The 13908-nt window shown below is 36.7% G+C and overlaps 1 protein-coding gene across 1 annotated transcript; it reads left to right on the plus strand.

The window, feature by feature from the left end:
• The first annotated feature begins 11136 nt into the window (after positions 1 to 11136).
• Positions 11137 to 13047, plus strand: LOC133740861 (NAC domain-containing protein 6). The gene is made up of 3 exons (XM_062168797.1): positions 11137 to 11436; positions 11553 to 11821; positions 12191 to 13047. Exons 1-3 carry the CDS (start codon positions 11262 to 11264, stop codon positions 12674 to 12676), a joined length of 930 nt encoding a protein of 309 aa, XP_062024781.1. The 5' UTR covers positions 11137 to 11261; the 3' UTR covers positions 12677 to 13047.
• The last annotated feature ends 861 nt before the right edge of the window (positions 13048 to 13908 follow it).

A 13908-nucleotide genomic window follows, 5' to 3' on the forward strand; every position in this document is an offset into this window, starting at 1 on the left:
CCCTAATGTCTGCGTCTCCCCTTGATTCCTACAATCATGGGATCTTAGATAACTTAAGCAAACCAATGCTCTTTACATGCTTCCCAAATGTGGATTTAGGCAAAGACTTAGTAAATAAATTTGCCACGTTATCCTCATATCTAACTTGATTCACTCTAATCTTGAGGAGCGTTTGTTGTTGATGATTATAAAGGAACTTATGCGAAATATGCTTGGTGTTATTGCCCTCAATGAAACCTTGCTGCATTTGTTAAATGCAAGCAACATTATCCTCATAAATGCTCGTAGGTTCATCTGTGGTAGAACTTAAACCACATATACTTCGAATATGTGAAATTATAGACCTTAACCATATACATTCACGACCAGATTCATGAAGAGCTATAATCTCTACATGATTCGAAGAAGTAGTGACAATGGTCTGTTTTGAAGACCTCCAAGATATCACGGTGTTTTCCATGGTAAAGACATAACCAGTTTGGGAACTATCTTTGTGTCGGTCAGAGAGATACCCAGCATCAACAAAACCTACCAAAACATCACAGGGATTATGGTGGTAGGAGAGGGAGGCGGCAGCGGCAGTGATGGGTCCTATACCCATTTTGCCATATTTTCTTGATTCTCTGTAGGGATAGAACAATACCATATCAATCGAACCTCTTAAGTATCGAAAGATAGTCTTTATGCTAATCCAATGACGTTGCGTGGGCGCGGAGCTATACTTAGTTAACAAGTTCACAGTGTACATACCAGTAAATACTTCACTGTCACAAAGTTTCATACTACCACCAGACCCCGTAGGACTACCCAATTGCCAGGCCATGGGCAGGGCCCGGTACTCAGTAGGATGGTGCCCACAATGGGCGGTACCTTGGGCTGTACAGGTCTTAACTCAGGCCAGTAGGGTTAACCAAAGTGCACACCAAATTCGATATCAGTCTGCAAACTGTGGAACTGCGTCCCACATCGAAGAAATGGGAAACTCCTTCCCCTTGCTCAAAGTATATAAACCAAGCTCAACCACCTTAATGATGGTAGTAACTTTTGATCCTTTACTGTTACTCTATCAAATTACATACATAGCCTTACTTAAGCATCGGAGAGGCATAAACCGACTGGTTCTGTTTATACCTCTGACATTGTGTATTTCCTTTGACAGGCTCCCGAAGTTGTCTTCCTATCCGCCAGCGGGTACAGCATTTTGCCAGGCTACAGCGGAGAAACCAGCAGAAACACACAACAAATGAGATATTGGGCCTTGTGCACTGTGCTAAGTACAATAATGCTCATATTGCACTTAGGTAAGGCACTTCAGCCTCTAAAACGTTTTCATCATCATCCTTAGGATGAAACTGATCCTTCCTTGGATCTAGGCTGCGACCAATCATGGGAGTGCTAACAAGGTGGACTTTATCCATATTAAAACACCTGAGCATCTTTTGGGTATAAGCTGACTGATTAATCAGGATCCCACTATCAAGGTGCTCAAGTTCCAATCTAAGGCAAAATCGTGTTTTCCTAAGATCTTTTATTTTGAATTCGGATTTCAAATCTTCAACTGTTTCTTTCAACTCATCAAGAGTCCCAATAATATTCATGTCATTGACATAAACCGTGACAATTGGAAATCTGAAACTTGTCTTATTAATGAACATGCATGGGCACAATTCATTGTTCACATAGCCCCTTCCAATCAAGGAATCACTTAGACAGTTATACCACATCCGTCCAGATTTTTTTAATCCATATAGTGAGTGTCGCAATTTAATGGCAAACGTGCTCCGTGGTTTAGAGCCACTTGACTTGGGTAATTTAAGTCCATCCGGGACCTTAATATAAATCTCCGTATTTAGATCCTCATAGAGATATGTAGTAACCACATCCATAAGCTGCATATTTAGTTTTTCAGAAACTACTAAACTGACAAGGTAGCGGAACGTTATAACGTCCATTACGGGAGAATATGTCTCCTTGTAGTCGATTCTAGGGCGTTGTAAGAAGCCTTGCGCCACTAGGTGAGCTTTGTATCTTACAATCTCGTTTCTCTCATTACGCTTTCTAATAAAAACCCATTTGTATCCAACAAGTTTTATTCTAGAAGGTATTGGCATCACCAGCCCGAATAACTTTGTAAGGATAAAATTGACATTTAGAATATATGTATAAAAACAAATTAAAAAAACATGAGTTTTGTTGGTTGATGACCGTTCTTCATCATTTTATGGGTATGAATTAATGCTTCTGTATTATGTTGAAGATGAAATAATCAAGTTTTATGTTTAAGAAATATAGTAATCATGATTTGAACACCCAAGAGACTACTGATCCACAGAACTATGTCTAATCCACCAAAAGTAATCTCGTAAGTGTTCAATTCACGACAACTAAATTTTTTAAACATAAAATTCAATTATGTCATCTTCAACATAACCGAAAAGCATTAATTTATGTTCATTCGCTCCCAAATGACCCAAAAAATGATGAAGACTCAGGGTTGATAGTCCCACACAAAACTCATGTTTTTTATTTTATTTTTATACATATATTCTAAATGTCAATTTTATCATTACATTTAATTGAAAAAATTAACAGAAGTGTTAAAATGTCAAGCAGAGCCTAAGTTCATGTATCAAATTGTCCTCTTTGAAGACTAGGTGCCAAAGTGTCCAATTGGTCATACCTCATGTACTATAGAAGGAATTTATCCTTTAAAAATTATCTTTTCTCATGCTTGAATAAATTTTACAATACCTTTTTTTATATAAATTTAATAAAACATTGAAACAAATATTTGGTTAATGAAACTTATGAAATTAATATATCTAAAATTTAGTTACAGTATACATGTTTGAGTAGGCAGGATTACCCAAGATAGGCGGAATGCCTAACCAAGCCCGAGACAGCCATCTCTTTCTAGCTCTTTTCTTCCACAATTAATGGACAAAACAACATGCTCCCAAGAAGACACGGATTCGGCCCCATTAAGCCACCTCAATCAGCAAAAATGTTTGACAAATAGGCTCATCCAAGTGCCAAGCATGATTTGTGATCGAGTCTTCGTACAAAAAACAAATAGATATGCATTTTAGGCCATGTTCATGTATCATACGTTCTCACTTGGTTCCAGACAAAAAACAGAGCATTTTAAATGATGATTGTCCAACCCAATTTGCGCCGAGACCGTAGCATAACTTCATTTTGTGGAGGCTGCTAGGCAAAGGCGCAATTATATTGAGGGGGACTCAACAAGGTTTTGCAACGAAAATCACATTATAACTTTGACTCATTCCAAGACCCAAGACTTCTCTGCAGGGCTGCAACTTAGTTTTGGGGTCCTAGCTTGAAGCTGACATATAGTGACATGCATAATGCAAGCTGTTCATGATTAATGGGGATGTATATAGTGGTAACAAACCCGAATGAAGTGGCGGGAAGAGCCCACTGTGACGTAGATTTAAGGATGGCGGCTAAGGTTGTTTTTGGAGATTAAGGGTATAGGAGATTAAGGGTATAGAGTAAAGCTATAGTATGTTAACATTTCTCATACATCAATTATTTTTACCACTTTAAGGACTCATGTTACAATTTTAAGGACTAATATTACTATTTTGAGGACTCATGTGGTAAACTAAGAAAATTTACCACTTTAAGGACTCATGTTACCACTTTGAGGACTAATATTACTATTTTGAGGACTCATTTTACCACTTTTAAGGCAATTGTATGCATGTCATACGTTAACACATTGTAGAATTTTTCTAGGAGTTGATGTGCCAGGTAATGTAGTTGTAGACTTGTAGTTGTAGTTGTAGTGATGATCAACTGCACTCTTTAACTGGTACAAAACAATTGGTGTTCCCTATAGTGCTAGTCTCTTTTGTACAAGTGACTGACCGACCCATGAGCTGCGACAAGTGGATCCCATCTACCCATTGAGCAAGAAAACTTCCACTCCAATTTATTTGGCACTGTAGTGTGATGAATACTAGAAGGTTTCAGTGCGAGGAGACTTGCATACCAAGGATGTATATGCCCTCTTTTAATGGTCTTAACTGACGCATCCTTGATGGTATTAAATAAAGAAAACGAGGTTAATCTACCTAAAAAAAAGTAGTACTCCTAAAAATATTTGGGTACAGCTTAGTCTTATCCATACATAGTTACTCATCTAAGGGACAACTTTTGAAGGACTGTAAGGACAAGTAAATCTGACAGTTAAATGGTTGTACAGTTTTAAGTTATTATAATTTATGTATTTGAATTTAATAGATGTGGCTGAGAATCCTGAGATCCCTAGTAGTCCATTAAAATTGTCTTTTAGGTGAGCATGATTTGTTTTCTATAAATGTTTTTCACTAATATGTAGCATTTAAGTATTGATTTGTGATTTATGATAAGGAAAACAAAGTACATTTAATATATGAAACCATTTATTTCTTTTAATTGTCCATAAGAACTTATTTCACTTTACTTATGGCTAATTTCATTTTACCTCCTTGACATTTACACCTTAAATCCGTTGTGCTAATGCATTTCTAATTTCATGTCATATACTCTCTAATTTATTCAATCTTGTCCTCATATTAGTTTTTTCGTCAATATATTATTTTATAAAATTGAAATGTGGCTCTATTGGGCTCCCTTATAAGAAGATGATTCACTAACGAGAAATAACAAATTATATCGTAAGCGACGAGAATTTCAAAATATATTACACAATACTTGGCAAAAAAAATTAAGGGTCAGACAAAATTGATTGAAATTGGTAAATACAGGGTCACCCTTAATGAAATTAACAGTAAAAAGGGCATAAATGATAGATCAGGGAGGTAAAATAAAAAATTTCCTTTCATTTATAATGCATTAAAAGGTTTTTAAAATAGGGGGAGGAGATGGGGTTCTCAGAGTAGGGCGGTTTCCACATCTTCAGATTGACACTTTGACAGTGGTTGTTTTCGAGGAATTAATCTCCCCTAATTCATTATTTTGGAAAGGAAAAAAAAAGTTCTAATGTCCTTCACAGACGGTTTCACCCTCTCTTTACCCTCAACGCAAGGTGCAAAATATATCATTCATTTGAATCATTTCCTTCATTGACTACAATAGTTTATTTTAACCACTATGATCATGAAATCAATTAGCTCGGCCTAGTGGCACCAATGGGAGTATGAGACTCTGTTTCGTCCCATTGGTCAGAGTTACTTATGGTATTAAGTGTGAAAAAAGAAGAATGCATGTCAGACACAAGTTGATGTGTCATTATATATATATATATATATATATATATATATATATATTATCTAGAGCGATGTCTTGCTCTGAATTTAAAGTGCGTTTTTAGAGTTTAGGGTCACTTTTCGGTAGCATATCTACATCTCGACCGTTTAGTTTTTAGGTACTAATATATAGATCATCTCTGCAAAAGTTCAGCCAAATTGATGGTCGTTAAGGCATTGATAACTACCTTAAAGCTAGTATGGTTCAGGTTGGACAGATTCAGTTCGTTCATTGGTTTAAACGAGTTAGATACCTTAAAGATCATCAATTTGGCTGAAATTATGCAGAGATGATCTATACATTAGTACCTAAAAACTGAACGGTTGAGATATGAATATGAGATCGAAAAGTGACCCTAAACTCTAACCTCACACTTTAATTTCAAAGCGAGACCTCGCTCTGGATAAATATGATAAATATTATATATATATATATATATATATATATATATATATATATATATATATATATATATATATATATATATAGGGCCCTTCCACTAAGGGATCCCTTTAAAAAAAAAAAAAATCTTTTATAGGGATAGGACATTAGACCAACTTTTCGATCACATTTTAGCATCCCAACCGTTCAGTTTTTAAGTCCTAATGTGTAAATCACTTCTGCAAATTTTCAGCCAAATTGATTATCATTAAGGTATTCGAAATGGCGATTTAAGATTATATGTATGAACGGTTCAAGTTTGACAGATTTGGTTCGTCCATTGATTAAATCTAGTTTGATACCTTAACGATCACTGATTTGGTTGAAAATTTGCAAAAATAATCTACACATTAGGACCTAAAAACTGAACGATTAAGATGCTGAAATGTGATCGAAAAGTTGGTTTAATGCTCTATCCCTATAAAAGATAAAAAAAAAAAAAAAAAGGATCCCTCACTAAAAGGGCTATATATATAAGTAAAATGAGTTTGGTACTATTCATTTAATAGTGATCGGACCATTTTATCCCTGCATTCTTTGAAATTTTACCTAATTTCTTCTAACATGTGTCCGTCTTCTGTGTTACTAAGTAATTTCAGGGTGTTTTCTCTTCTTTGCTCCACCGAACAACAGAGGCAGCTGAGCGATTCTATCCTTTTTTTTTGGTGCTCTGCTATGCTTTGTTTGTTTTCCACTTTTTCTTCACTTGCGCCGAGTGATAAAGACTAAAGAGAGACAGACAGGGATGATTGTTCTTCTTCTTTGCGCGACTTGGCCAGAAAGAGAGGGATGAAAATGAAGAGCTTTCCATCTAAGGAAGAAGATCACAAATCTAGGTATTTGCTTTTTGATTTTTTTTTTTTAAGTTTCTTCTGGTTTCTCATGCGTTGGTTTTTTTGTTTTGATTGTAATATTTTCAAACTAAAGAGCACGAACAAGATGAATTCTTTGAAATTGGTTTAGAATATGAAAGTGAAAAATATGCATTGACGATCTATATATGTTTGTTTTGAAAGAATCCAACAATCTTTCGATCACTGAATACTACATTATAACCCTCCTAATTTGATATACCCTTATTGTTACTAACTTATGAAAATTATGTGAAGATACAGACAACATCTTATGTCCATTATAGTTTATGAAATTATAACTTCACCGTCACTAACTTCCACCTTCTTCTACTCCTTTATTGATGTAGCTTTAGAGTAACCGTGGTTATAAAAGATGAGTCTGATGAAAGCACCGCCATCATTATGGGAAAACCAGCTTATGAAATATGTAAATTTACAATGACAGTATAAAGCTTATCAAGCAAACAAACCCGCGGAAGAAATTAGCTAGTTTTCTTTAAAGAACAAATATTGTATGAGTAAATGTCACAAGCAGTGGAACAAATATTGTATGAGTAAATGTCACAAGCAGTGCTCGAAGTTTTAATTGGTCATTTGACACTTTGATTCCAAACATTCTAAAATTATCACATTGGTACCTCAAAAATAATCACTGACATATTTTTAATACATTCCGTTAATAACACCGTAAACTCCTCATTTTTACTAAGGGCATTTTCGTCTTCCCTTTCTCTCCCTCCACAAATCCATCACTGTCTTGATCGAGATACTTAGTCACTGATTACTAACTAAAAATTAGCGAGAGAGTAATCCTTCCGGCGGCTCGCCCTCGTGGCGGCGTCGTCGGACGGGGTTGATTGGACCTAGTGTCCGGCAGTATTGGTCAATGGAATAATCTCAGTCGGAGTGGAGGCTCTGTGGCGGCTTCGTCATCCAAAACGCGAGGAGGTATCGCCGGGGAAGTCCAGAGCCGGTTCGGCGGCATTTGGGTAAGACGAGGTTCGATCTCACAAGGAGAAGGAGGCGGACTGCCGGCGGTGACGTTGCTTGGTGGTGCGAGGACGGTTTTTGAGCGGCCTAGATCGGATCGGAGTTTTTCGATCTGGTGTGTGTCGTTTGGAGCCGCCCTGTGGAGAGGGGTTGTTGGGGATGGCAGTGATGTACGCTGGCGTTTTGGGAAGGACGGAGAGAGGATGGGATGGTCTGGTTTTGCTCAAGCCGGCGGTTTGGATGCCGGTGTTTGGACGGACTGGTTCCAACTTGCGGGTCGGTGTCGAGGTGACAGCAGCAGCTTGTATTTTTGGACTGGGCTGAGCAGGGGTTGGGCCTGGGCTTGGACTCTGGGCTCAACTTCCTTTTGTTTTATGTTTTATTATTTTCTATTGTTACTATTTAAATGCGGCTATATGCCGGAAATAAGTCCCTACTATTTTTTGGTAGGGAGAAATGGGCGTTGTCCCGGAATGCACACTCTGTGTGCCTTGTCTGGCCTAGCGAGGCGGCGATCTGTTTGTTTGATCAAATGGACGCAACCTCCTAGTGGCAGGATGAAATTGAGTGTCGCCGGATTTATTTCCGTGCGGCAACATAGTGGGAAAGCTGTGTTATTTGTAATGATGCTTCTTCGTTATAGAGTTATCTTTCCGGTATGTCACCGCTATGTCAAAGCAAATAGAGTAGCCATTCGTGCACTCTTTGCTAATTGGTGCTTGTTAGAATACATAGTTTTTATGGAGAATCCTGGTATTATTTCTGGATGTTCTCTTTATGCTTATTGTAATCTGGGGTTCAGGCTCTACGTCCCCCCCATGTATTCTGAAATTTCATTAATCAAGGCTTGAGGGCAGCCGCACCAGCCCTATTTCAAAAAAAAAAAAAAAAAAAAAAAATTAGAAAAAAAAAAACAAAAACAAGCAAAAATTGTACTAGTATAGCATAACGAGAAGTAATTAGAATAACTACTAATTAACCAACTTGGAGAGGGAAAAACGAGAATGTTCTTGGTAAAAAAAAAATGAGTTACCGGTATTATTAACGGAGAGTACTAAAAATATGTTGGGGATAATGTTAAAAGTTAAAACCAAGGTGTCGAATCACCTTGGTTTAATTAGGAGACTCTTTGAGTCTTTGTGATAAAAACTCATAGATGAAAGTTGATGGTCGCTCCTAAAACTAGCGTTTGTAACCCATAATTACTAAATGAAACTGTGAGTTCACCAAATACCTTTGATTCAAAGTTCAAAGCTCAGCAACAGCAACTTAACATGCCCAACTGTTAATTTACCCTTTAAATTTTGTGCTGTCCTTAAAATTATCGGAATTTTCGAGAAAAATTTCTCGACGAGGTAACTTAGTTCCTAAGAAATAATTGTAAGTGATGTTAAAAGTACGTACCTCTCTTTCCACAATTCATGAGATTGACATCTAGTTGTCTTGATCAGTTTGGTTTTAGTTAATTTATTTAATATGGAACATGATTGGATTCATTTCCAATTAGTTAATCTCTTCAGTAAGAAAAGAAGCTAGCTCCTGCACTACCAACCAGATTAATTGTTCTGTGAACTCCATCAAAGAAACATTTAATTGTATCAAGTACTACTCCCAGCATACAGAAAATTCCAGGAACCAACATAAAGAAAGCTACAGCCCCTACTGGGTTTTCAATGTTTAATTTACTTCTTTTTCTGCATCATTGGCATGGTAATGAAAGGAAAAACAGTAGGGGGAGTACCAGAACAGGTGAAGAAGGTCGACATATATGTTGGTGAGGCTTATCGTTTACCTAAGAAAAAGACTTGTTGAAGTCTTTACAGAAGACTTCCAAGTCAATATTCTCATCAGAAATAAAATATCCTCCAAATTAAATAAAAAAACTTTTCCTCATGTACATATTGTATATTAGAGCAAGTTATGATATGAAAAGGAATGCCTCCAAGTAAACAACGCGTAGTTGCTTTGAATCATGACAGCATTCCCAGTCAGTGGTCACCTGATTACATGTCTAGACTCTAGACTTCTTGAGATGAAGAATGATGCCAACAAATTATAGGTAAGGATTTAGTTAAGAAAATAAGAAGTGCTATTTGTATAATAATATTATCACCATGTACTCCATTGGTTAATTATAGACTCGGTCACTAGAAAGAAAAATTTGCTTTTAATGATTAAGATTTTGAAGTCCTGCTATGGGACCCTTCACGTCAACCCAACTCAATGTAGATTTTCCTTTTCTTTTCTGATGAGCAAATAAAATTGATTTAATTACCATAAGCATTATAGAATAAGAGCAAGAAGATCACTTTGAATCAAACTGAAGGTTCCATTTTCCACTTCAATTAATAAAATTATCTTCAAGTAATAACAGGATATATAATTCTGAGAAATTAAATTCATAATGCATGCATTAAAAGTTGACTGTTGCAAAAAAAAAAAAAGTTCATTGAAATTGCATTTAAACTTCTTTACAACCTGCAATCAAAAATATATGACTCTTCTTCTTAATTTGAGATTTTTTTTTTATCAGGTAGTTAGCTGTTAGTAACTCACACACCCATGTAGTGGTATCCCAGCGCCAGGACACCTGCACCGACATTGCGGCGAAAGCCAGACTAATCCACTGCACTACAGACGCACGAATCCAAAGAATCCAAAGGATTACTTTTTCTTAATTTGAGATTGAGAGTTTCATTTATGGAGACCTAGTCTGCAATTTAGTTCTAAGAAAAACTGTTTTTTTAATTAGAATCGTACATTTTTCGAGCCATTTTTTTCTCAACTAGATGATAACTAATTTGAAAAGTAATGATCCACGTATGAATATTGCAATGTATGTAACTATGTATGTGACTATATGTCTGTGCATACATTGAATGATATATGTATGAATGCACGGGTTCTAACTACCAAAGTCTCTTTTTCCAAATTTTGCTTCCAAACCACTAATTAAGTTAGTTCAACTCAAAAAATTGATTATTCGATGATCTTCCCTCTTTATTTGTGTTTTTTTTTTTTTTTTGGGATACATCTTTTTGCATATGAAAGGAAAAAGGAAGGAAGCCTAACAAGTTAAGGCGTGAAAATTACTAGAAGGTTTGTAGTGATTTTTAGTGTTGGGTTCCATGTAACAAGAGGAGACTCAAAAGTAATTAGATCGACTTGCTCAAACTGATACTACAAATAGCATGACCATTGAATAGACTGGCTTAGCTGACTATAGACCCTCCGAAATTTTGAAGCTCTAGCTGTTTCATCCAAACTATAAGGATTATGTGGTAGCAATTTACTTGGAAATTAAACCAGAATATTGTCTCCGCAAAATTTCCAGGTAAAAGTCCAAACCGCTAAGAATTTACAAGTCAAGCAAAGCAAATTGCCAAAACTGTCCCTGTCCATGTCACTAGGACTTTCTATATCGAAACCGCGTGGGTCCCGGTCCGCATATAACTCCAATTTTGTATTGACTATTGATTGGAGACTCGGTCTGGTGGTCCCACCCAAGCCCCCTTCTCCATCAAACTCCTCACCAACATACAAAATCCTGGGCTTCTATAAATATTCTGTGATATTATGTAATGCTTCAGTACACCAAAATCAAACCAAACACATTGTGCATGCCTTCCTTCATTTCTTTCACAATCATAAACTAGCTAGCTCAGCTCGCTTCACTACTGACCACTAAGCAAGCCTTCAATGGCATCTGAAATGACACCACCTGCAGAACTCGAACTTCCGGGATTCCGATTCCATCCCACAGAGGAAGAGCTTCTCGAGTTCTACCTCAAGAGCGTGGTGTTCGGAAAGCGATTGCGCTTCGATATAATCGAGTTTCTGAACATCTACCGTCATGATCCTTGGGACTTGCCTGGTACTTTTACACACATTTTCCCTCATACTAATTATTCTCTAAACTTAATTACTTGTTTATTTTGGTGAATGGTAATGGTGCAGTGATTAATGGGTGTTGTTTGGTTGGTGTTATAGGATTGTCAAAGATTGGAGAAAGGGAGTGGTACTTTTTCGTGCCCAGGGACAGGAAGCATGGGAGTGGAGGAAGGCCTAACAGAACCACTGAAACTGGGTTTTGGAAAGCGACTGGTTCCGACCGCAAAATTGTGAGCTTATCTGATCCGAAGAGGATTATCGGGTTGAGGAAGACTCTTGTTTTCTACAAAGGGAGAGCACCAAGAGGAACCAAGACTGATTGGGTCATGAATGAGTATCGTTTGCCTGATAACTGCAAATTGCTCAAGGTAAATATTGATGCATCCCAATTTTTTTTTTTTTTTTTTCAAATTTAGAACCTCATCCAAAGAATTTTTTTTTTTCTTTGAATAAAATCGAAACAAATTTTTAATACGAAGAAACTTGAAAGCGTAAGTTTTATATTAGTGTTTAATTTTCAAGGAGCTAAAAGACATTAATTTCTACCTGTACATGAAATTTCTTGTGAAGTTTCCATGCAAACTCCTAGAATCCATACATGGATTGTGTTTGCTTCATTAACAGATTGGTGGGCCCCCGAATATATTATGATGAATCTTAATCTCAGTGTAGAAGTCAATTTTCAATTAATTAATTTGGTAGTTTGCTAATGGAATTTTATCTTATTCTTAATGCAGGACATAGTACTGTGCAAGATATATAGGAAGGCAACTTCCTTGAAAGTGCTAGAGCAAAGGGCAGCAATGGAGGAAGAGACGAAGATGGGCTTTCATGCCAATTCCCCTAACATTTCCTCGTCCCCTCCAACGTCAATGGACACCACCATGTCATTTTCCAGCTTCCAAGAACAGGAAGCACACCAGCATCATCATGATCTAACTGCGCAAATTCCCATAATTCCCACCAACCTTAAGAAAGAATTAGCAGATGATGCAGCACTAACTCCAGTAGAAGAGCAGCGAAAGGAAGAGGATGAGCAAGCAATGGAGATGAAGGAGTCTCCCACATGTCTTCAGACTCCTTTTGGAAAAGACAAGCTGCCAGAGCTCCTGGTTCCCAAAATGAGCATGGACTGGACCCAAGACCAATTTTGGGCACCCATGAATAGTCCTTGGCTTCTGCCGACCCCTTATGCCAACATTCTCAACATGGAATTACTTTGATTAAATTGGTGGGTACGTAGGAAATAATAAAAGTTTGGTCATGTAGATAAATTTTGGTCGCAACTTGAGGACAGTAAGTGCGTCTCTAACCCGATCCCAGAATCCAACCTCGACTATGCGTTGTAGAATCTAAGATATTTAAGTGAGGAGTAAAATTTTTAATGGCAATTTGAAGCTAGTACGTATGCACACGTAGATAAGGACTTGGCGTTGTTTCAGTAATAACTTTGCATAGGTTCAAGTGTTTGCATGCTGTTCTAGATGAAGAGCAGCTTTGAATTTAGTTTCCTAGCTCAATGGCTAGCTTATCTATACATTTTTTTCTTTTCTCTTGAGAGAGAGTAATGCTATCTATCTACATTATTACATTATGTAATATGTGATGGTAAGATGTCTCATGGATAAATACGCCCGAAATCATGGGTATTGCCGTATTGGGTAATGAGAATTGTTTTTTTGTTCAAGTTAATTTGGGCTTCTCATATTATTATGCGGGGACAAACTTCCTCGTCTTTGATCGATGCTTACCCTTTGGGTTTGTTCTACGAATTGATCAAACATTTCTGGACCAACAAAGATCATTAAATGTCAGTTTAACTTTTTAAGTGTGTTTTGACTAGGTCCTGATTAGTTGTTCCCACTACTAGAATTTTGTTAATAGACATCAGTCCAGAACTGATGTTAAACTAAAATTCAACCGATCTCTTAGTGGGTGATGTAAAAGATCAAGAAAATCAGACATCGGTCAGAAACTGATGTCCAGGATAACAACCAACATCGCTTCTAAAACACAAATCGATGTATAATCGTTACAATTATCATAATTTTGTATGTTAACTATATTTAATTCCTCATATTTTGACATTTTATGGTTAATAAAGTATATGTCGAACAATACCTAAGTGGACATTTAAATCGATTACTATTTCAGAAATGATGTCTGATACTCTTCTAGACATCAGTTTTCAAAAACTATTGTTTGGTCTTGACCATTTTTACTTGTATCTTGCCACCTTATTTTCCTAGGAATGATGGTTTGTGCCTTCAGGCAACATCGGTTACTTTATTAAGAATGATGTGTTCTTTACACAGGACATCGTTTTTATTTATGTAAAACTATGTTCACCGGTTTTATGTACATCGCTTCTTTTCACATAAACTGATGTGTTATTTCGTCGTAGACATCACTTCAGTTTTTTAAAACCGATGTTCTCTATTTTATGGTAAATCAA

Source organism: Rosa rugosa, chromosome 3 (genome assembly GCF_958449725.1).
Source record: "Rosa rugosa chromosome 3, drRosRugo1.1, whole genome shotgun sequence".
In the NCBI taxonomy this organism is placed as follows: Eukaryota; Viridiplantae; Streptophyta; class Magnoliopsida; order Rosales; family Rosaceae; genus Rosa; species Rosa rugosa.

What these genes read in the sequence shown, in the direction of transcription:
- LOC133740861 (XM_062168797.1), top strand. Translation starts at nt 11,262, where the DNA reads ATGGCATCTGAAATGACACCACCTGCAGAACTCGAACTTCCGGGATTC. An exon ending in TGATCCTTGGGACTTGCCTG is followed by an intron (nt 11,437 to 11,552) that starts GTACTTTTACAC and finishes TTGGTGTTATAG; the next exon opens with GATTGTCAAAGATTGGAGAA. An exon ending in ATAACTGCAAATTGCTCAAG is followed by an intron (nt 11,822 to 12,190) that starts GTAAATATTGAT and finishes TTCTTAATGCAG; the next exon opens with GACATAGTACTGTGCAAGAT.